This window comes from Carcharodon carcharias, chromosome 2 (assembly GCF_017639515.1).
Source record: "Carcharodon carcharias isolate sCarCar2 chromosome 2, sCarCar2.pri, whole genome shotgun sequence".
Classification (NCBI taxonomy): Eukaryota; Metazoa; Chordata; class Chondrichthyes; order Lamniformes; family Lamnidae; genus Carcharodon; species Carcharodon carcharias.
The window spans coordinates 126,525,808-126,546,838 of record NC_054468.1 but is presented as its reverse complement, the minus strand read 5'-3'; the positions used below and the strand labels follow the sequence as shown (position 1 = coordinate 126,546,838).

Sequence of the window (21,031 nt, the reverse complement as noted above, 5' to 3'; positions counted from 1 at the left end):
AACCACCTTACATCGGTGTCCTCCAGTTCTCAACACTTCCGCCAACGGGAACACAATCATCTCACCTGTAAGGAAGAACACCACCAGCTTCTCCAATCTATCCACTCGGCTGAATTGCTTCATCCCCCAAACCACTCTCTAAGTCTTTTCTGCACCTTCTTTAAATCCTTCACATCCTTCTGAAAGTACGATGCGCAGAACTGGACACAATACTCAGGCTGAGGCCAAAAGCCAGTGCTTTATAAAGATTCATCATATCTTGCTGGCTTGCTTTTGTAGGAGGCTGTGAATCATGTGGGTGGTGGGGGTAAGCCCTGTTCTATCTTATTCCTGGTTTATGTTTTGTTAAATTGCACTTTAGTGTGCAACTCTGCTCCTGTCCTGTAGGGGTATCACTGCGCCGACTTTCATCAAGCCTGCTTCCTCTCTGTCTGGTTCAACACTGACACTGCACCAAGAGAAAAAAAACCCGGTTTCCAGCTACAAGCCCCGCTTGTCTTGTTACCAATCACACCATGAAGGCCATTATTCAGAGAGTCGCAAAGGCCAGTGTGACAGGTCAGTCTGTGTTTATTGGCAAAGCCTCCTTTTGTGGGAGGTGGGAGAGGAAGGGTTTTTTTTCCCTCTCTCTCTGTTGGGCATTATTAATTCATTGGTGTTGTTTGCTGTCACAAAGCAAAGGCCGGGGAGGCGTTTGCAGCTTGGAGATGGATTTGGGATAGTCAAGTGTGTGTGTGTGTGTGTGTGTGTGAGTAGTGGACAGTGGGTTGCATTGACACACACTGTAGGCTGGACAGAGCAGGGGGCTGACTCGCTCGCTGCTGCTCTCAGTGCAACGGTGTCCCTTTCAGCGCAGGAGCCGGCTCTCCGCTGTCTTCCGGCAGCGCCTCTATTTACAAAGTGCAGACCCAATCTACACACACTCATGTCTGGCACCTATTGTTCAGCAATGAAGGCTTGTAGTCAGTCCAGCTAATCCCAGTTCACACCGAGAGAATTGACTTGTCCCCAACTAAGATCAGATACATGCTCTTTGCAATTGGGTTCATTTCATCCTTGATGACTCATTTTTAGTCTTTATATACTTAACGCGTCGTTATTAATAACGGCTGGTGCACCCCACATGTGCGTGCCATGACCTTCTCCTGATAATCTACTACTTCATCCTGAGTGTCGTGCTACACAAGTCAAAACACTCTCTTCAGGCACAATCACCACAAGTGCATTTGAACATTTCACCCACTTACATTCTGTGACCGGAATCCTTTTTGGAAAAATAAGTCACGCCGTGAGCAAAAAAAAATGTTTACTTAAATATCAGTGACAAAACCTTTAGGATAATCAAGGCCTATGGGTGTGTAACAAAAAGGATTTGCATTAATATAGCACCTTTCAGGACCACAGCATGTCCCAAAGCACTTTACAGCCAATGAAGCACTTTTGAAGTGTAGTCACTGTTGTGATGTAGGGAACACAGCAGCCAATTTGCGCACAGCAAGCTCCCAAAGACAAATGTGATCAATCTCCTGACATATCCCTCTTTGGTTTGGTGGGTATCGGACTTCGTTCTGTTTCCATTTCCCAACATTTAAAAAGCAGATGTTGGTAGTTCACACCATCTAGTCTGCCCATATGCACCCAAGACAACTTGTGATATCAAAAACTTAACTGTGTTGATGTAACGAAGAGATATTAATGTGTAATGTTATTGGAGATTATTTTTAAATTGGATTTGTATTAGAGTCTGTGTCTGTGTATGGTTTAATTGGATTAAAGCCAGCTAGTCTGGGTGCTTTGATGTATAGTAGTTTGAGATGTTAATTAGATAAACGTAGGGCTAGAAGGTAAAGATTACATTTGCATTTGTTGAATAAACTATTCAAAAGAAGGAAGTAAAACCTAGCTAGGGGACACCAAGCAATGTGTTTATATCACTAATAAAATTGGTGCTATGGAAGGGGTTTTAATTGTTAGGAGAGGTGGAGTTCAAAGACATAGTGATACAATGACAATTTACATTCAAAGGGAAGGCTAGGTATAAACAGAAAGGGGTTTTGAATGTGCAGGTCAGAGACATGTAAGATCTAAGTGGTCTGTAAGCCCTACAACTGTGTCTGCAAAGGAACCAACCTGTCGAAGGGTCATGAGGACTCGAAACGTCAACTCTTTTCTTCTCCGCCGATGCTGCCAGACCTGCTGAGTTTTTCCAGGTAATTCTGTTTTTGTTTCAAATTGCAAGGGACCTCATTTTGAATTTGTAAGGCCAAATCTGCTTTGCCTGGTGTCTGTTTAAAGTCTTTAGGTTATTGTTGCCTTGGTGAAGATTTACCTGGGAGTGATTAATTTGGGAATTTGCTTAAAAGTTATTATGGTAGTAATATGTAGATGTGTATGTGTTTAATTTGTTAAATTAGTAAATGTTTAACTTAGTTTTATATAAAAACCTCTTGAGGCTTGGTGGTTTTATTTCTGAATTCAGAGCTGCATCTCAAACACATCAATTGAAGATATAGGTTAAGACAGTCGTTCAAGTTTCCCTCTGGGATTTAAACAACTCAGCCTTTACTGACTGCTGTGTCGTAACAGTTGTTGCTTGGACAATATTACACTATTCAAATCTAGATGTAATATAACCCTACCTATAACTCCTGAATGGTGAAACTATTGAAGTACACAATCACCAAATTATTTATTTAATACAAAGGATGAAAGTCATCTTGAGTGTGATAAGGAATCGTGTCCTGAATAATATTCCATCCTGAGAATGTTTGGATTACAATGTTGATTTTAGTAAACTGTTGGGATTTGAAGGGTCATGAGGACTCAAAACATCAACTCTTTTCTTCTCTGCTGATGCTGCCAGACCTGCTGAGTTTTTCCAGGTAATTCTGTTTTTGTGTTGGGATTTAATGTTCATTTACACAGAAAATTTGAAAAAGTTGAAGTTATTAATGAAATGTTAGCACCTGACCATTTATTGCCGTGTCTAGTGTTAACCAGCTATTGATTCTTTTCAAGTGGCCTTGATGGGGATGAACCAAGGTGAGGGGAGATTGCAGGTTATCTTTGGGAATGGCTCATTAACCAGAGGAAATGTCACAAAGCATGATGAAGAGGAGTCAGTGAAGGCATAAGAATGGGAATTTCCATTAGACACATTGAGTATGCTGTAAGTGATGGGGATAAGGAATTAGAACAAGTGAGTTGAAATAAATTTTGAAGGGAAAGACAAGAGCGTGAAAGATTTATTAGTGTACAAGAGGTTGTTAACGATGGGAGTCTTTGAAATTATGAAAAGGGTGCTGGCATCATCACTCACTGAGGTACTAGGACCCATGCCAATGTATTATTTGTAGAGTGAGTGATTTGAGAATGGAGATGGAGCAAAAGAAATTGTTCAGTGATAGATCTAAATCTAACTAGGTAATGGTACAGTAAATGGGATACAACATATCAGATTTACTATTATTAAGTCAAGTTACGATACTACAATACACTTAATTGACATTTATGCTTGGAATGATTTACAGTCTGATAATTCCTGCATACTTAATGTGCATTCAATATTTAATCTAATGATGTTAACCATGTCATTGTTGATGTGCTAACAAAATTATGAATTGCCTTTAGGTTTATATATAAACTCCTAGGCATGGCCCAACTCCATCGTGGAACCATGTACCTGTCCCTGATTCATCGTTGCCATCAGTTCTTAGAATGTCCTCCCTCTGTGCAGTATCATTCAGTCAAACGTGCTTGTGCTGGCTATCTGAAAGAGCTATCCAGTTAGAATGTTAGTAGCGTAGTGGTAAAATTACTAGTGATTCAGAGGCCTGGATTAATGCTCTGGAGAGTTCAAATCCCACCAACTGGGGGAATTTAAATTCAATTAATTAATAAATATGGAATAAAAAGCTAGTCTTATTTATAATGATCATGAAACTACCAAATTGTTGTAAAAAAAACCCCATCTGGTTCATTAATGTCCTTTAGGGAAGGAAATCTGCTGTCATTACCTGGTCTGGCCTACAAGTGACATCAGGCCCACAGCAATGTGGGTGGCTCTTTATTGCCCTCTGTAATGGACTAGTGTGCCACTCATTTATCAGCAGCTCACCACCACCTGCTGAAGGGCAGTTAGGGATGGGCAATAAATGGTGGCCATGCCAGTGATGCTCACATCCCAAGAAGAAATAAAAAAAGGTTCCATGCCCTTGCTCTTTTGCCATATTCCTACAATTTTTCCCCTTCAAGTATTTTTCCTTTTGAAAGTTATTATTGAATCAACTTCCCCCATCTGTTCAGGCAGTGCATTCCAGATCCTAACAACTCACTGCATATTCTTTGCCCCCCTCCCCCCTCCCCCCATGTCACTTCTGGCTCTTTTGCCAATCTCCTTAAATCTGTATCCTGTGTTTCCTGACCCTTCTGCCACTGGAGTTTCTCTTTATTTACCCTGTCAAAATCCTTCATGATTTTGAACACCTCTATCAAATCTCCCCTTAACCCCTGGTGCTGTGAGGAGAACAATCCCAACTTCTCCAGTCTCTCCACACAACTGAAGTCCCACACCCCTGGTACCATTCAAATACCTTTCCACCCTCTCCTCGGCCTTGACACCCTTCCTAATGTCTAGTGCTCGGAATTGGCTGCAATACTCCAGCTATGGCCTAACCAGTATTTTTAATATATGTTTACCATGGTTTCCTTGCTTTTGTACTCTACGTTCATATATTATAAAGGCAAAGGTTCCCATATGCAGCCTTTTTAGCGGCCTTCTCAATTAGGCTTGCCACCATCAAAGAATACACCCCATTTCTGCTCCTGAACCTCCTTTAAAAATTGTACTGTTTAGGTGATGCATAACATATATATTCCTGTTTTGACATAAAACATTGGAGTCTTATAGAGCTAGAATAAGAGAGACTGATGAGATAACAGAACATCCTTAAAATAATCATGGGTCAGTGGTCTTTTTAGAATCCAGACCTCACTGGGTCAGCCCTGATACCGCCCACAATATTTGAAAGGAATGGAGAAATATAGAGAATTTGTTTGCCAGCATTGTCGTTTGCGATGAAGAAGAAAAAAGCAGGTAAAGAGTGAGAGTATCTGTTTAAGGGGGTTACTAACCATCCAAAAAAAGTGGAAGAGAGATGGGCTCTTGAAACAGCCACATTGTGAGGATGATCAATGGCATAGCGTGGCACACATTAAAAACTGGAGGCGGGGACAGTGGGTGTTCAGAATGGAAAATAAATGAGGCCGTTGTTGCTTATTAATATTTATAGAGATGGATCTGAATTGAAATGAGCTGTTTAATATGGGAAATTCACCAACCCAGCTGTTACTGTTTGTCTAACCCCCACCTTGCTCAGTAAGTGCTCTGAAAATATCGACATACGCATCCTACTGTGAGATTGTGCTCCATCTCTCTCTTTGTGGAGTGTAACCAGCTTTTCCCCTCAGTATGTTGCAGGATGATCAGAAAGGCCTAGGCTTGGTTGCTGCTAGCTTGGGTAAGAAAGGACCATTCAAAGTCAGTGGAGAGAAAAACAGAGTTAGCGTTTTGAGTCCATATGACTCTTCCTTAAAGTTTTTTCCAGCATTTTCTGTTTTTGTTTCAGATTTTCAGCATCCACACTATTTTGCTTTTATCATTCAAGTCAGTATTGATCGCCAGTTCAATAACAAACTTCCTTTTTTGGAGGGGGTTGTCTGGTTTTATTCTGGGTGTAAAAGAGGATAGAAAAATCAGTGGAAAAAAGCCTAGATTCCAAAAATCCTGTGGAGATGCAGAGAATATTGATCTTTATTTTCAGTGTCTTTAAGAAAACAAGCCAACAACTAAAAATTGTCCAGCCAAACTCGATGAAAGCCCACAATTATTGACATGGTTTATGGACACAACTTTTATGGGTTCACTATCAGACTCCTACTAAACTGCATTTAAAGGGAAACCAGATAAAAACATGAGGGAATAGAAGGGTAAGCTAATAGGATCATTATCGCATTGCTATTTATGGGAGCTTGCTGTGCTCTAGTTGGCTGCTGCATTTCCTACAGTGACTACACTGCAAAAAAGGTACTTCATTGCTGGTAAAGTGCTTTGGAATGTCCTGTTGTTGTAGAAAAGCCCAAAAGAAATTACGCAGACCTTTCTGTTAGGGTCAGTTAAAGTGTGACAGGAGGAGGCTTGTGTGGAGCATAGAAAACAATATTTGGACCAGTTAGACTTGGTTTCTGTGTTGTAAACTCTGGGTTTTAGGAAGAAGATGAAAAATAAAATGGGACCGTGCTAATTTTGTTGGCGGCTTCTTCTGACATTGGCGCAAAAGCTCATGGAATTTGGAGTGCAAATTGTGTTCAACTTGAGTTTTCCATGATATTTTGCATTAGTTTTCACCCACAAAAGTGGCCACACCGCACCCCTCTCGCACCCCCCATCCCCTGGTGAATTAAGCACCATTGGGAGTTTTCACCACTTGGGCTGGTTTATAGGCCTTTGAGTGGGTTCTAGAAATTCAGCTGGCTCTTTTGGATAAATGTACACTAATAGACGGGTGATAAATGAACTTACCTTTTAAGGGAACTAAGGAACTGACTAGTGTAACCTAGTCTAACTAGGAAATAGTTTTGGATATCATTTTCAGTCATTCAAAATGGTGTTAGATGGTGTGTTGACACTGGTTTAAAATGCTTTTTTTTAGGTAAACCCATTTTCAGCTGTATTATTCAAACTTATCAAGTTGTCACTCTTAAGTATATTAAGAATATTGTTTAAAGTAAAATAAACACAAAAAAATGTTTTAATACGTTTTATATGTCAGCCATGGCTCGGTTGGCAGCACTCCCAACTCAAGACCCTCTCCAAGATGTGAGTACAAAAATCAAGGCTGACACATTGTGTGGTATCGAGTGGGTGCTGCACAGCTGGCGGCGCTGTCTCTCGGATGAGATGTTAAATTGAGGCCCCACCTGGTGGATGTAGAAGATCCCTTGGCACTATTTCGAAGAAGAGCAGGGGAGTCCTGGTGTCCTGGCCAATATTTGTTCCTCAGTCAACATAATAAAAAGTAGATGGCTGTTTGTGGGAGCACAAATTAGCTGTTGCATTTCCTGCATTCCAACAGTAGCTACACTTCAAAAGTACTTCATTCGCTTTGTCATCATGAGAAACGCCATTTAAATGAAAGCCTTTGTTTTTTAAAACACTGTCCGATTGCACTCGATAATTATGCAAACAAGGGTGAGCAGAAACTCGGCTGGGCGGCAGGAAGAACACTTTTAAAAACAGGCACGATTTTGGATGCAGTTTGTGCTGGAATTGCCGATTGCATCCATTCTACCCACTATATTTCTAGTAGGAGCTCCAGTATTGTAAGGTCTTCTTCTTAGCAGTCCCTCAGGATCAAGGGTGACTTGCTTCCATTCCAGTTTGATGGGTTCTGAGGTGGCTGATAAGTCCAATGTGCGATCTGCAGACTCTGCCACATGCAGGGCATGTGGTGCTTCGAGGGTGGTGTAGATGAGTGGTTTGGAGGTATATGTACGCTGTCCAGCTTCACCTCTGCGTGATTCTGAGGAAGTCTCTCGAGGTGTTCGGTGCTTTCACTAATAAACCTTCTTTGTTTTGGTTGATCACAAGCCAGGAGCTTCCATGAGTCAGCGGGGATCTTTGATCTCTCAGGAATGGTTTAAGGACATCCCTGAAGCATTTCCGGCATACCCCTGGTAGTCTCCTGCCGTGACTGAGTTCCTAGTAGAACAGTTGCTTTGTGAGCCTGGTGTAGATTATGATTTGGGAATGGCTGTGGTTCTACCTGTGGTAAATGGTACCTTGGTGTGTTCTCTGAGATAACCTTTGATGGGTCACTCAGCGTTCAGGGCACTATCAGCATGGTAACGAAGTCAGCGCTGACCAGGAATGAACAGACTGCTCTATCATGAATATATCCTCACGCAGCAGCAACCACATCCCTCTTTTAAAAAAATTTGAATTGCCTAGCCCTTATCTCTTTTCTGTCCACGACACTATGATCTGAACACCGCATTGACTGTGTGTGTGCTCATATCACAAAAGGGACACCCATGCTTAGATCTGTGTTTTGTTAAGATGGTGGATAATTTCAAAGTTTTCCCTATAAATTGAGGAGGAATAACCCCCTTCTATTAGTTTTAGGCATACGTTGGTAGAAATCTGTAAAACCTGCTTGTGTTCAGAACTACTGCGGACTCAGGTGTTAACTAGATTTTTTTTTTCTTTATTGGGTGTTACCAGTAAGGCCAGCATTTGTTGCCCATCCCTAATTGCCCTTGAATGGAGTGGCTTGCTACGCCATTTCAGAGGGCAGTTAAGAGTCAACTGGAGTCACATGTAGACCAGACCAGGTAAGGACGGCAGATTTCCTTCCCTAAAGGGCATTGGTGAACCATGTGGGTTTTTATGACAATCGACAGTCACCATTACTGATACTAGCTTTATAATTCCAGATTATTAATTGAATTTAAATTCCACCCACTGCCCTGGTGGAATTTGAATCCATGTCCCCAGAGCATTTGCATGGGCCTCTGGATTAGTGGTCCAGTAACATTACCACAATGCCACCATCTCCTCTGAAATTGATGAGTATTTTCACTCATAAAGAAGCACTAAAAACAATATCATGTGAAAGATGCCACTTTCTGCTTTATTGTGGGTATTTGGGATCTTCTGTGGTATTGCTTGCAGTGAGTTAGAAGGTGTATTGTGAGCCGTGTGCAATGTTATGAAATCCACAATATGCTATATATAGTTGACCTCCTGAGCTGATTTTTCTGGTGAAAAATAAACTAGGATTCTCCCTTTCTGCAACAGTTTCTTCATTCTTTCCCACTCGTTAGTTTTTCAGTCTCTTTCAGTTTCAGTTTATTTTTTCCCTGTATGACTCTGAAACTTTAGTCACTACAATGTCTGTCCGTTTGTCTCATTCTTCCCTCCAGCCCAGCTCCCACTGTTTCCATGGCCTTTTGCGTTGGTGCGTCTCCTCTCTTCCTTAATAATTCTTCAAATGTTAATTTCGATAGAATGTGCAGCATTCTGAAACGGGCATTTTGACCTGAAGGGTCCATGTCCATGTTTATGCTCCACACAAGTACCCCTTTTGTATCTCACTCTTTCAGCATGTCCTTCCATTCCATTCACCCAGCTATGGCTCAGTTGGGAGCACACTCACCTCTGAATCACAAGGTTCTGGGTTCAAGTCCCAATTCAGGAATAGAGCACAAAAATCAAGGCTGGCATTCCAGTGAAGTACTGAGGGAGCACTGCACTGTTGGAGATGCCATCTTTTGGATGCGTCATTAGACTAAGGTCCCATCTGCCTGGTGAGGTGGATGCGAAAGATTCCATGGCACTATTTTGAAGAAGAGCAAGGTGGTTTATCCCCGATGACCAGGCCAATGTTTACCCCTCAGTCAACGTCACAAAAAAACCAGATTATCTGGTCATTATCACATTACTGTTTGTGGGAGTTTGCGATGTGCAAATTGGCTTCCATGTTTGCATACATGTAGACATATGAATTAGGAGCAGGAGGAGGCCATTTGGCCCCTCGAGCCTGCTCCACCATTCAATAAGATCATGGCTGATCTGATTGTGGCCTCAACTCCACTTTCCTGTTTGCCCTCTTTCCCTTTGACTCCCTTGTCAATTGAGAAGCTATCTAACTCCACCTTAAAAATATTCATTGACCATGCCTCCACTGCACTCTGGGGAACAGAATTCCACAGACTCATGATCCTCTGCGAGATAATCTCCTCATCTCCATCCTAAATGAGAGATCCTTTCTTTTTAAACTGTGTCCCCCTGTTCTAGTTTCTCCCACAAGGGGAAACATCCTCTCAGCATCTACCCTGTCAAGTCCCCTCAGGATCTTGTACATTTCAAGAAGATCACCTCTCATTCTTCTAAACTCTAATGGATACAGTCCAAGCCTGTCTAACCTTTCCTCATAGGATAACCCACTCAATCCAGGAATCAGTCGATTAAACCTCCTCAGGATTGCTTCAAATGCAGTGATGTGCTTTCTTAAATAAAGAGACCAAAACTGTACACTGTACTCTAGAGGTCTCACCAAAGCCCTGTACAACTGTAGTAAAACATTCCTACTTTTACATTCCATTCTCCTTGCAATAAACGACAACATTCCATTTGCCTTCCTAATCACTTGCTGGACCTGCATACTAACTTTTTATGATTCATATACCAGGACGCCCAGATCCCACTGAATCGCAGAGATCTGCAATCTCTCCCCATTTGAATAATTTGCTTTTTTTTTTACCCTCCTTGCCAAAGTGGTCAAGTTCAAATTTTCCCACGTTATACTCCAGTTGCCAATTTTTTGCCCACTCACTTAACCTATCTATATCCCTTTGTAGCCTCCTTATGTCCCCTTCACAACTTACTTTCCCGCCTATCCTTGTGTCATGAGCAATTTTAGCAACCATATGTTTGATCCTGTCATTCAAGTCACTAATATAGATTGTAAGTAGTGGAGGCCCCAGCATTGATTCCTGTGGGCACTCCACTCATTACATCTTGCCAACTCGAAAATTACCCATTTTTTGCTCCTTTCTCTTTCCTGAATCCTCTACCCTCTACACCATGAGCCCCTACTTTGTGTAGTAACCTTCGATTTGTTACCTCGTCAAATGGCAACAGGTTCCCCTTTATCCATCTTGCTTGTTACTTCCTCAAAAAGCTATAATAACGTAGCCAAACACGATTTCCCTTTCACAAAACCATGTTTACTCTGCATCGAGATTTTCTAAGTGTCCTCTATAACCTCCTTAGTAATAGATTCTAGCATTTTCCCTATGACAGATGTTAAGATAGCTGGCCTGTAGTTTCCTGCTTCCTGTGTCTCTCCTATCTTAAACAGAGGAGTTACATTTGCAATTTTCCAATCCGATGGGACCTTTCCAGAATCTAGGGAATTTTGAAAAATTAAAACCAATGCATCAGCTATCTCCCCAGCCACGTCTTTTAGAACCTAGAATGAAGTCCGTCAGGACCTGGGGCTAACAGTTTTCAGTTTTAAACATTCTCTCAGTCCTCTTTCCCCGGTGAGTGCAATTGTTTTAAGTTCTGCCCTCCTTTTCACCTCCTGATTCACACTTATTTCTGGATATTATTTGTATCCTTTACAGTGAAGATGGATGCAAAATATCTGTTCCATTCATCTGCTCTTTCCTTATTTTCCATTATTAATTCCCCAGACTTACTCACTAGGGAACCAATGCTCACCTTACTTTTTTCCTTTCTAAATACTTGCAGAAACTCTTACTTTCTGTTTATATACTTCTAACTAGCTTTCTTTCGCACTCTAATGTTTTGCCTCCTTGTGCCTTTTTTTTAGCCATTCTTTGCTTTATTGTATATCCTGTCCAGTCTTTTAACCTGCCACTCATCTTCGTGGAATGATAAGCTTTTTCTTTCAATGTGATACTATCTTTAACTCCTTTAGTTAGCCACGACTGGTGTGTCCTTTCCCTAGAGTCTTTCTTTCTCACTGGAATGTATCATTTCTCAATATTCTGAAATATCTCCTTAAATGTCTACCACTGCATCTCTACTAATTTATCCCTTAACCTAATTTCCCAGTTCACTTTAGCCAGCTCTGTCTTCATACCCTCATAATTGCCCTTATCTCTCTGTTGAACTGAATACAAAATTCAATCATGTTATGATCACTGCTACCTAGGGTGCCTTTACTATGAGGTCATTAATTAATCCTGTCTCGTTGCTCATTACCAGAACTCTAGAATAGCCTGCTCGCTGGATGGCTGTAGTGTGTGCTGCTCTAAGAAATTATCCCAAAAGCAATCTTTGAACTCATCTTCCAGGCCACCTTTGCCAATCTGATTTGCTCAATCTACACGTAGATTAAAATCATCCGTGGTTATCGCTGTCCCTTTCACACAAGCCACCATTATTTCTTCCTGTATACTCCGTCTTACAATGCAGTTGTTGTCAGTGAGTATAAACTACTCCCACAAGTGCCTTCCTATCTTTATTACTTCTTATCTCTACCCAAACTGATCTTACATCTTGATCTTTAGAACTAAGGTCATCTCTCTCTATTGTATTAATGTCATCCTTAATTAACAGAGCTACCCCGCTTCCTAGCTTCCTGTTCTTCCAAAATATCATATACCCTTGAATATTCAGGTCCCTGTCTTTGTCATCTTTCAGCCATTCAACAACAAGGTGCAAAAATGTGTCCAGTTCTGGCTGGGCCATGTATAGACTGTCTGTGGACATGATAAGAAGAAGCCATGTCTCTATAACAGTAACTATATTTCAATAGTACTTTATTGAAAGTGCTTTGATACATCTGGTGGTTATGAAAATGCTATATAAATGTAAATTTTTCTTTTTTTATTTAGCTTCCCCTTAGATGCATCTATGCTATTTGTCTCAAACTCTCCGTGTGGTCACATGTTCCCCATTCTAACCACTCTCAGGGTAAGGAAGTTTCTCCTGAATCCCCTATTTGAATTATTAGTGACTATTTTATATTTATGGCCCCTAGTTTTGGCCTCCTCACAAGTGGAATCATCTTCTCTATGTCTGTTTCTACCCTAGTAAGTCTCAGCTTCACCTTAAAGACCCTGTCAGGCCACCCCATAGCCACCTTTCATCTAGAGAAAAATCATTCAATCATTCCTGTTGGTCATAACCTCCCGGTTCTGCTATCATCCTTGTAAATCATTTGGCACCTTTTTCAGTGCCTTTATATCCTTCTTATAATGTGGAGACCAGAATTGTGCATAGCATTCCACGTGTGGTCTAACCAAAGTCCGATGTAAGTTTAGCATAACCTCTCTGCTTTTCAATTTCGTCCGTCGAGAAATAAACTCCAATGTTTTGTTTGCTTTTGTTATGCCCTTATCCTGTGTTCCTACTTCCAGTATTTCTGTATCTGTACCCCTTGATCCGTTTGCTCCTCCATCCCATTTTGACTCATATTATCCAAACAGTCTGTGGCCTCTTTCTCTTCCAACTAAAATGTACCACTGACATTTTTCTCCATTGAAATTAATTTGCCAATAGCACACCCTTTCTCCAACATATTAATGTTATCTTGTATTTTGCTGCCATCTTTCTCAATACTAACTAGAGTTATTAACTAATTTCGATTTGCTGCTTTCAATACCCAAGTCCAAATTGTTTATGTGAATGGTGAACCATAGTGGTGCCTTCACCAATCTCCGTGGATCCTATTTAACCACCTTTTCCCTTTGAGTGCCCTTAGCCCCAACTCTCAGCTTTCTGTTGTTGGCAATAAGCATGAAGTTAAGTTCTGGCAATTCTTAACAGTGCTGCTCCAGTCATTAATTATGATCTTACACGGAACTGATAGCCTGGCCACACCTCTCTGAAGTTGAAACAGACAGAAGTTCAGCGTGGAGAAAGCTGTACTCAATTTTTTTATCAACTGGTTCTTGGGATGTGGGTGTCACTGGTTAGGCCAGCATTTGTTGCCCAACCCTAATTGCCCTTGAGAAGGTGGTGATAAGCTGCCTTCTTGAACCACTGCAGTCCACGTGGTGTAGGTACACCCACAGTGCTGTTACGGAGGGAGTTCCAGGATTTTAACGCAGTGACAGTGAAGGAACGGCGATATATTTCCAAGTCAGTGTGGCGTGTACCATGAGAGGAACTTCCAAGTAGTGGTGTTCCCAACTATCTGCTGCCCTTGTCCTCCTAGGTGGTAGAGGTTGTGGGTTTTGAAGGTGCTGTTAAAGGAGGCCTGGTGAGTTGCTGCAGTGCATCTATATGGTACATACTGCTGCCACTGTGCACCGGTGGTGGAGTTTAAGGGAGTGAATGGGGTGCGAATTAAGTAGGCTGCATAATCTAGGATGATATCAAGTTTCTTGAGTGCTGATGGAGCTGCACTCATCCAGGCAAGAGAAGGGTATTGCATCACACTCCTGACTTGTGCCTTGTAGATGATGGATAGGCTTTGGGGCGTCAGGAGTTGACTTACTCACTGCAGAATTCTTAGCCTCTGACCTGCTCTTATAACCACTATATAACATGGTCCAGTTCAGTTTCTGGTCAACGGTAGCCCCCAAGATGTTGATAATGGTAATGCTATTGAACATTAAGGGAAGATGGTTTGATTCTTTCTTGCTGGAGACCATTATTGCTTGGCACTTATGTGGCATTACTTGCCATTTATCAACCCAAACCTGAATGTTGCCCAGGTCTTGTTGCTTATGGGTATGGACTGCTTCATATCTGAGGAGTCGCGAATGGTACTGAACATGGTGCAATCATCAGTGAACATCCCCACTTCTGACCTTATTATGGAGGGAAGGTCATTGATGAAGCAGCTGAAGATGGTTGGGCCTAGGACACTGCTCTGAAGAATTCCTGCACTGATGTCCTGGTGCTGAAATGATTGGTCTCCTGAACCACCTTCCTTTGTACTAGGTATGAGTCCAACCAGTGGACCAATTACGATTGACTTCAATTTTGTTAGGGCTTTTTAATGCCACAGTTGGTCAAATGCTGCCATGATGTCAAGGGTAGTCACTCTCACCTCATCAAGTTGACGAGCCTGAATGACCCTGAGAAAACTTGGCCAGGATGAAGAGGTGTTGAAACAGCAGGTGTTGCAGCCTTGTATATGTTACTGAGGTCAAAGATGGATGGAGCTGTGGCACAACAGTCAAGATGGTCTTCAACTTGAGAGTTCTTCAGCATCAACTGTGTATGTCATCTGAGCTCCCTCAGTGAGTGGAACTTTCCTGATCTCAACTGTCCTGCTACTTCTACATTTCTGGCACCTTGTGCAATCCCAATTTTCCAAGTCCCACCATTGAGTGTCGTTCCTATAGCTTCCTAGATCCTAGTCACTTTCAAGGAGTGCAAAATGATCCCAGATCAGTCATTTGCAAAACAAAAGCAAATTCAATCATCATTAATAGCTTGACTCAAAACTGCTCAATGCTCAGCGATAGTAATGCTAAGGTAGTGAATTTTCTTCCTTAAACCTCTCCACTTCTGTATATCTTTTAAGACGCTATTTAAAACCTACCTCTCCCACCAAATCTTTGGTCAGCTGCCCTAATAACTTTTTATATGATTCGGTGTCAAACTTTGTTTGATAATCGCTCCTGTGAAGCGCCTTGGGATGCTCCACTAAGTTAAAAGTGCTATATAAATGCAAGTTGTTTTTGTTTATATGTAAGTTGGGCAACAAATTGCCTGAATGACTGAAAAGACTGATAAAATCAATCATAATCATTGTTGACAATGAGATTCAAAGGGGACCATGATGGTGCAGCTCCGCCTGATTTAAAGTCAATTGAGGCTCAATATGTAGCACTCTCTTCTCTGAGTCACATGTTCTGGATTCAAGTCCCACTCCAGGGCTTGGGCACAAAGACCAAAGCTGACACTCCAATGCAGCACCAAGGGAATGCTGCACAGTCAGAGGCGTCATCCTTTTGGAGGAGATGTTAAACTGAGGCCCCACCTGCCTGCTCAGGTGAATGTTAAAGACCCCATGGCACTATTTTGAAGGAGAACAAGGGGGAGTTATCCCTGGTGTCCTGCCCAATATTTACCCCACCCCCCCCCCCATCAACATTTCAAAATTTGTCTGGTCATTATCACATTGCTGTTTGTGGGAGTTTGCTGTGTGCAAATTGGCTGCCGCTTCCTACATGACAACAGTAACTACATGTCAAAAAGTGCTTCATTGGCTGTAAAGCACCTCGAGATATCAGGTGACCATAAAAGGCAGTGTATAATTGCAAGAATTTTATCAAAAAAAGATAATTACAGTTACAGTTGTACAATCATGGAGCATCCCAATCATGTGGAAAGTTGCAAATTCTATATGATGAGTTAGGCTATTTTTATGTATGGCTAACGAGTACACACCAGCCTGGCAAGAAGGATGCTGTGGTCTTTGGGCTCATTGTGGACCGGCAGGGACCTTGGGTGGTGGGGGAAGATATTTGTTGTGGCACAGTGATGGTACATGGGACAACAGCGCATGTAACAATGTGAACCTTGTGTCCAATTATAATCAGGATTTCAAGGGTGTATTTCGGTCCATTTCATAAAGGTCTCCTTTTTGTTTCTCAGTGGGCGAAGAACAAATCAGCTCAATAGGACGAGGAATCTGTGTGCTATTGGGCATCTCTGTGGAAGACACCCAGAAAGACATGGAATATATGTGAGTGTATTTTAAAAAAGAAAATGCCCTCCTTCCACGTATAAATGTTGTTGCAAACCAGAACAGATGATGCAATTATTGTTCATCATTTTGACGTTTGGTTTTAGAAACTGTTAGTCGCCTAAAAAGCTTTCCATTGAAAATGTATTTGATAATTTTATGCAAGATACTGTAATTACTGAGTAAAGCTTAAGGAGTGAGATCTGTACTACATAGCTTCTGAGTCACAGCTCTTCTGCTCAGTGGGCATTCTACATAATGAAACATAAAAATACATAAACATAAGAAATAGGAACAGGAGTAGACTATTTGGCCTCTCGAGCCTGCTCCGCCATTCAATAAGATCATGGTTGATCTGTTTGTGTTTTGAATTCCACATTTCCACCTGTCCCTGATAACCTTAGATTCTTGTTAGGCAAGGGAATCTATCTAGCTCTATTAGTCAATGACCCCACCTTCTGAGGCAGAGAGTTCCAAAGTCTCATAACCCTCAGACAGAAAGAAATTCTCCTCATCTCTGTTCTAAAAGGGCTAATTTAAAAACAGTGCCCCTGAATGCTGGACTCACCCACAATGAGTCTCTTGTGCACCAATCTACCCTTACGCTATTCAAGAACTCAGATCTACATTGACTGAACTGGGTATTCAGACTCCGGAGGAGATTGGTCTAGACAAGCTATAACGTTATCTTTGACAGTTTTCTGACCTTCTTCCATTATGATTGTACATGATGTAAGATGTAGCTTAAAATATTAACTTATTGAGGCTGTAAAGATATCCATTATTGACAACATTTTTCACCAGGCGTGCCTTTTCTTAAGGGAGATGGTCAAAGCCATCAGACCCAAAAAAATCCCAATAATCCTTGTTAGAGGGGAGCAACTGACAGAGAACTAATCCACAAAAAAAAGGGAAAATTCAATACTTTATCTAGTATCCAGTGTGTCCTTTAGTCTCCATGGTGCCTTCAAGTTGTGCAAGGCCTCAAGTGTACTGGTGGACACCACGTGCTCTTTCTCTAGGGCCACCAGTGCAATGGAGGTGGCCATGGAAGAGAGGTAGGCCACCAGCTGACATGTGTTATGGAAGTTAGCAGCTGATCAAGGGAATTAAAGTTTGCAGTTCTAATTGAATTTCTCCAGATGTACATAAAAGCTGGCTGAGTCTTCACAGGTTATAATATTGCAAGTCCCTAGCTGCATTACATAAGCCTCAGAATTATAGTCCTCTAACTACCTCTGCATTTTCAATCTGTAATTGATGATTAACACCTTTGTCCTGATGTATTTTGCAAGGCAGAGGAAATGTTGGGCCAAGTCTTCACTTCTAAAATTTTCAGCCGTTGGAGCCACATGTGGGTCGCGATCCCACTCGTGTTGGAGGTGCACCCTGTAGCGTGAGCTTACAGGAGGCGGTCAATTCATAGGCCCCCTTCATGTTCACTGTCTAAGGATGGTGGGTGGGACACGGACGTGGCAGGTCTAATGGTGGGGCCTGCATGACTGGCTGGCTGGCAGCCCCACAGGGAGAGTTGGGTGCTGCTGAGGGGGATGGAGAGCTGGAGGACACCTCAAAATGAAGGCACGCTTGAAAGGCTTCAGGGGGGGTTGAATAATAAAAAGGAAGGCTCAGAGCTGATAGGACCATCATTGTGGAGGGGAAAACCTCTCCACAAGAATGCTTTGGGCTGTGACTGTGCCCATTTCAGCCTTGTGGCTACATAATAATAGCAGCCTCTGATGTCCCATTAACCTTCCACCATGAAGCTGCCTCCGATGCAATGCTGGGCTCCTGACACAGCATGGGACTCACGTGCCTTCCATAACATTGTAATGCTGTGCACAATTAAGGGCTGTTTGCCCTTTAAATACCTTGATTGGCTATGGAGCTGTTGCAGGAAACCCGCCCCCTGGAAAATCTTCTGGAGGCAGGAACACATTGGGAAGCGGAGCTGAAGTGTCTCATGTTAATGGTATGTTAATGGTATGTTACTTGTATTATCAAGGATAAGGAAACACAGGTGAAGGGCATTGATTGATTAAGTGCCTTAAGCACATATAAGGAAAGACTTACTTAACTTGATAAGGTTCTGCTGGAGTTTCATTGGTTCTGTTACAATAATATAAAGCCCCTTAGGGGGTTGGTTGTTTGTTTAATTATTTTACGTTCATTGGTTCTCTGAAAGGAGTATAATTGAGGAGGCACAGATGCGTGGTGGATTCCTATCTGAGCAAGCTCCTGCTCGGACGGAATTCCATATCCCCGAACCCTCCCTAGGGAGCTGAAGCCCCGCAACCTGAGCCGCCTCGTGGAAATGCCCTCTGTATCCTTTAGCTCGGTGTGGAGGGGTTTCCTGTGTGGGCTGCTGCTGCATGCCCTTCACTTTCTTGCCCTTGCCCGCTGCCCTGACATGCCCTGGTGTGCCTTGATGCCATCCGGTGGCAGAAGTCCCCAGTGGGGGGCCCTTTAAGGGGGTGCCCTCCCCCTTTCCGTCGGGGACCTGGGGTGGAGGGTGTTGCACGCAGCGGTCCCGTACAATGATAGGATGTGTCAGTTCACGGACTCCCAAGATATCTGTGTGTTTTAAGGCCTTGTGGAGTCTGTGGACCACGCCTATGTAAGATGTACTAGGCTGCATCCCTTTTTAGTCAGTTGAAGAACCTTTTACTGTTGTTTTGTTTGCACTTCAGTCCCACGCTCCTGGTCTATGGTCACCCTGTGCGGAGCGGGCGCAGGGAGGGAGGAGGACCTCCTCGTGAACCTGCTCCTGGGCCTGGCCGAGTTGGGCATTAACAAGTCTAGGCAGCGGGTGATCGGTGGGGTGGGGTGGAGGGCGGGGGTGTCATCCGGCCTGACTGTCTGCCTCTTCTACAGCTATGGTTGTGGCCGGCTGCCCATGGAGAGGGAGCACATGGTGTCCACTGGCACCATTGAGTTGAGGCCTTCCGTGCTCGGTGGGCATCACGGGGACTGGGATGCTTTATGGACCCTTTAATCATATTTTGGTTTAATGTTTGTCAGTTTCCTTTAAGGTTTTGGTTTTCTCTTTAAGGGGCTGCCTTTGAAGTTGTTAATTTAGTCTATTTGGTTTCCAATAAAAGAGTATAAAGACAGACTCCAGGGACACTGGATGTTAGTAAGTGGGGGCAGATATAATGTAATGCTGCGTTCTGTAAACCAACCATCAAGGAAAGCATTTGTGTCTAGCTTCATACTTCACCATCTGACATGGAATTCACTTAACACCACAATCTGATTTTCCACGGCACCCCCCCCCTCCTCCTGAAGCCTGTCTCCAAGGGGCCGAGAAGTTTGCTCCCATTGTGTGCGCTTCTGTAATACAATATAGCGATGGTTATAAAAGCTGTATTGTTCTCTGCCCACTCCTCATCAGGATTAACCAATTTTGAGCGTGTGAGGCTGCACAGCTCCCAGTTAAGTGATGCCCTCCTGTGCAAGCCACGATCAGGATTGAAATTACCAGCTGCTTGTCCATCTGACAACATTGAACGGGGCTTTAGCAATGATGACTTTCATTCGACATTTAACTTGCCGAGCGAGCAATATAAAATGTGTGTCCTAATTAAGGAGCCTGCCTTTTGATTTTTGAGGTACTATTTTGATTCATGACTTATAAGTCAGTGGGTAGTATTTAACTATCATCCCTATAACCCAAACCCAGCCAAGTCCATCGTCTGCATTCCACCTTGAAAATCACAAGGCACATGATGCCTAAATGTCACCTTCTGTGGAGAAAAAGTGTGGCGTGACCTGATACCCCCTTATCTTACAGTGACCCTTGACTGCTCCCTAACTTATGAGCACCACCTTCGAAAGACTGACAAGAAGGCTAAGACATGAATGAACATCGTCCGTAAGCTTGCCAGCACAAGCTGGGGGTGAGAAAGCTGTTGCCCTCTCCACTTCTGCGGTAGCTCTGGTCTTCTCGACAGCTGATCACTGCGCACCTGTACGGGCCTCAAGCGGTCAGACCAAATACACAACTTCACTCAGGACTGAGGATAACCTCTGGAACTCTTGATCTCAACTCCAGCTCAGTGGTTACCAGCCCTCTCAAATATCACCCCTCCCTCCATGTGGTGGAACGCAGGTCCATGCAGAGAAATAATTTGTATCAGCAGCAATCCCCATCCATAGAGACCTCCAAGACCCCCAACTTGCCTCCTGGCTCGATAAAATCCCGTCTGGATATGAATTGAACATCCCCAATTCCATAACACTTGATGAAGCCTGGAGGAAAGTTTTGGGTAGAAAGCACCCTCCCAAATAAACACCAACCCAACATCTCAACAACCAGGCTTCATTTTACCCCAGAACATGTGGAAAACCCTCATTAAAATACGGACTGGACACGGCCAATGTGGTCACTTGATGTCTGCTCTTGAAAGTACTGAGCCCTGTGGGCTTCTGAGACCTGCTGTCAGGCTGAAATATGGGTTGGAAGCCTGCACAGTGTGGGAAACAGTCACTCATTGTGATTGCCCCCTGAATTGGCCAATTAGTGGTCAGATGGCAGACTCGCCGTCCAATTAAGGATGGCTGGCGGGTGGGCTTGCAGAGTTGGAGGACCAATAGGAGGCTACCCAGCTTGAAAGGAGCAGAAGGATACCATGGCAGGTTAAGTGAAAGAGAGGGCACTTCAAAATGGAGGCATCCTCTCACCAACATTTTTAAATTTGAAGTTTGGAAAAAAAAAAGTGACTTTGTGGCCAGGCCACTGCAGTGGTTGAGTGGAGTGGGGTGCCTACTGCAAGGTGGGTCTGTGGCTG

General features: G+C 43.0%; 1 protein-coding gene across 3 annotated transcripts in view; it reads left to right on the top strand.

Annotated features, from left to right (window-relative positions):
* The first annotated feature begins 404 nt into the window (after nucleotides 1-404).
* The window catches only part of dtd1 (D-aminoacyl-tRNA deacylase 1), a 207,290-nt gene continuing 186,663 nt past the window's right edge, over nucleotides 405-21,031 (top strand). For 2 of the 3 annotated variants that reach the window (XM_041207251.1, XM_041207259.1), the window contains exons 1-2: nucleotides 405-558; nucleotides 16,151-16,241. In XM_041207251.1, the coding sequence (XP_041063185.1) occupies nucleotides 516-558; nucleotides 16,151-16,241 (134 nt within the window). In that variant the 5' untranslated portion in view covers nucleotides 405-515. Of the gene's footprint in view, nucleotides 559-12,429; nucleotides 12,509-16,150; nucleotides 16,242-21,031 lie in introns of all 3 variants that reach the window. The other variant, XM_041207268.1, reaches the window with a different exon arrangement.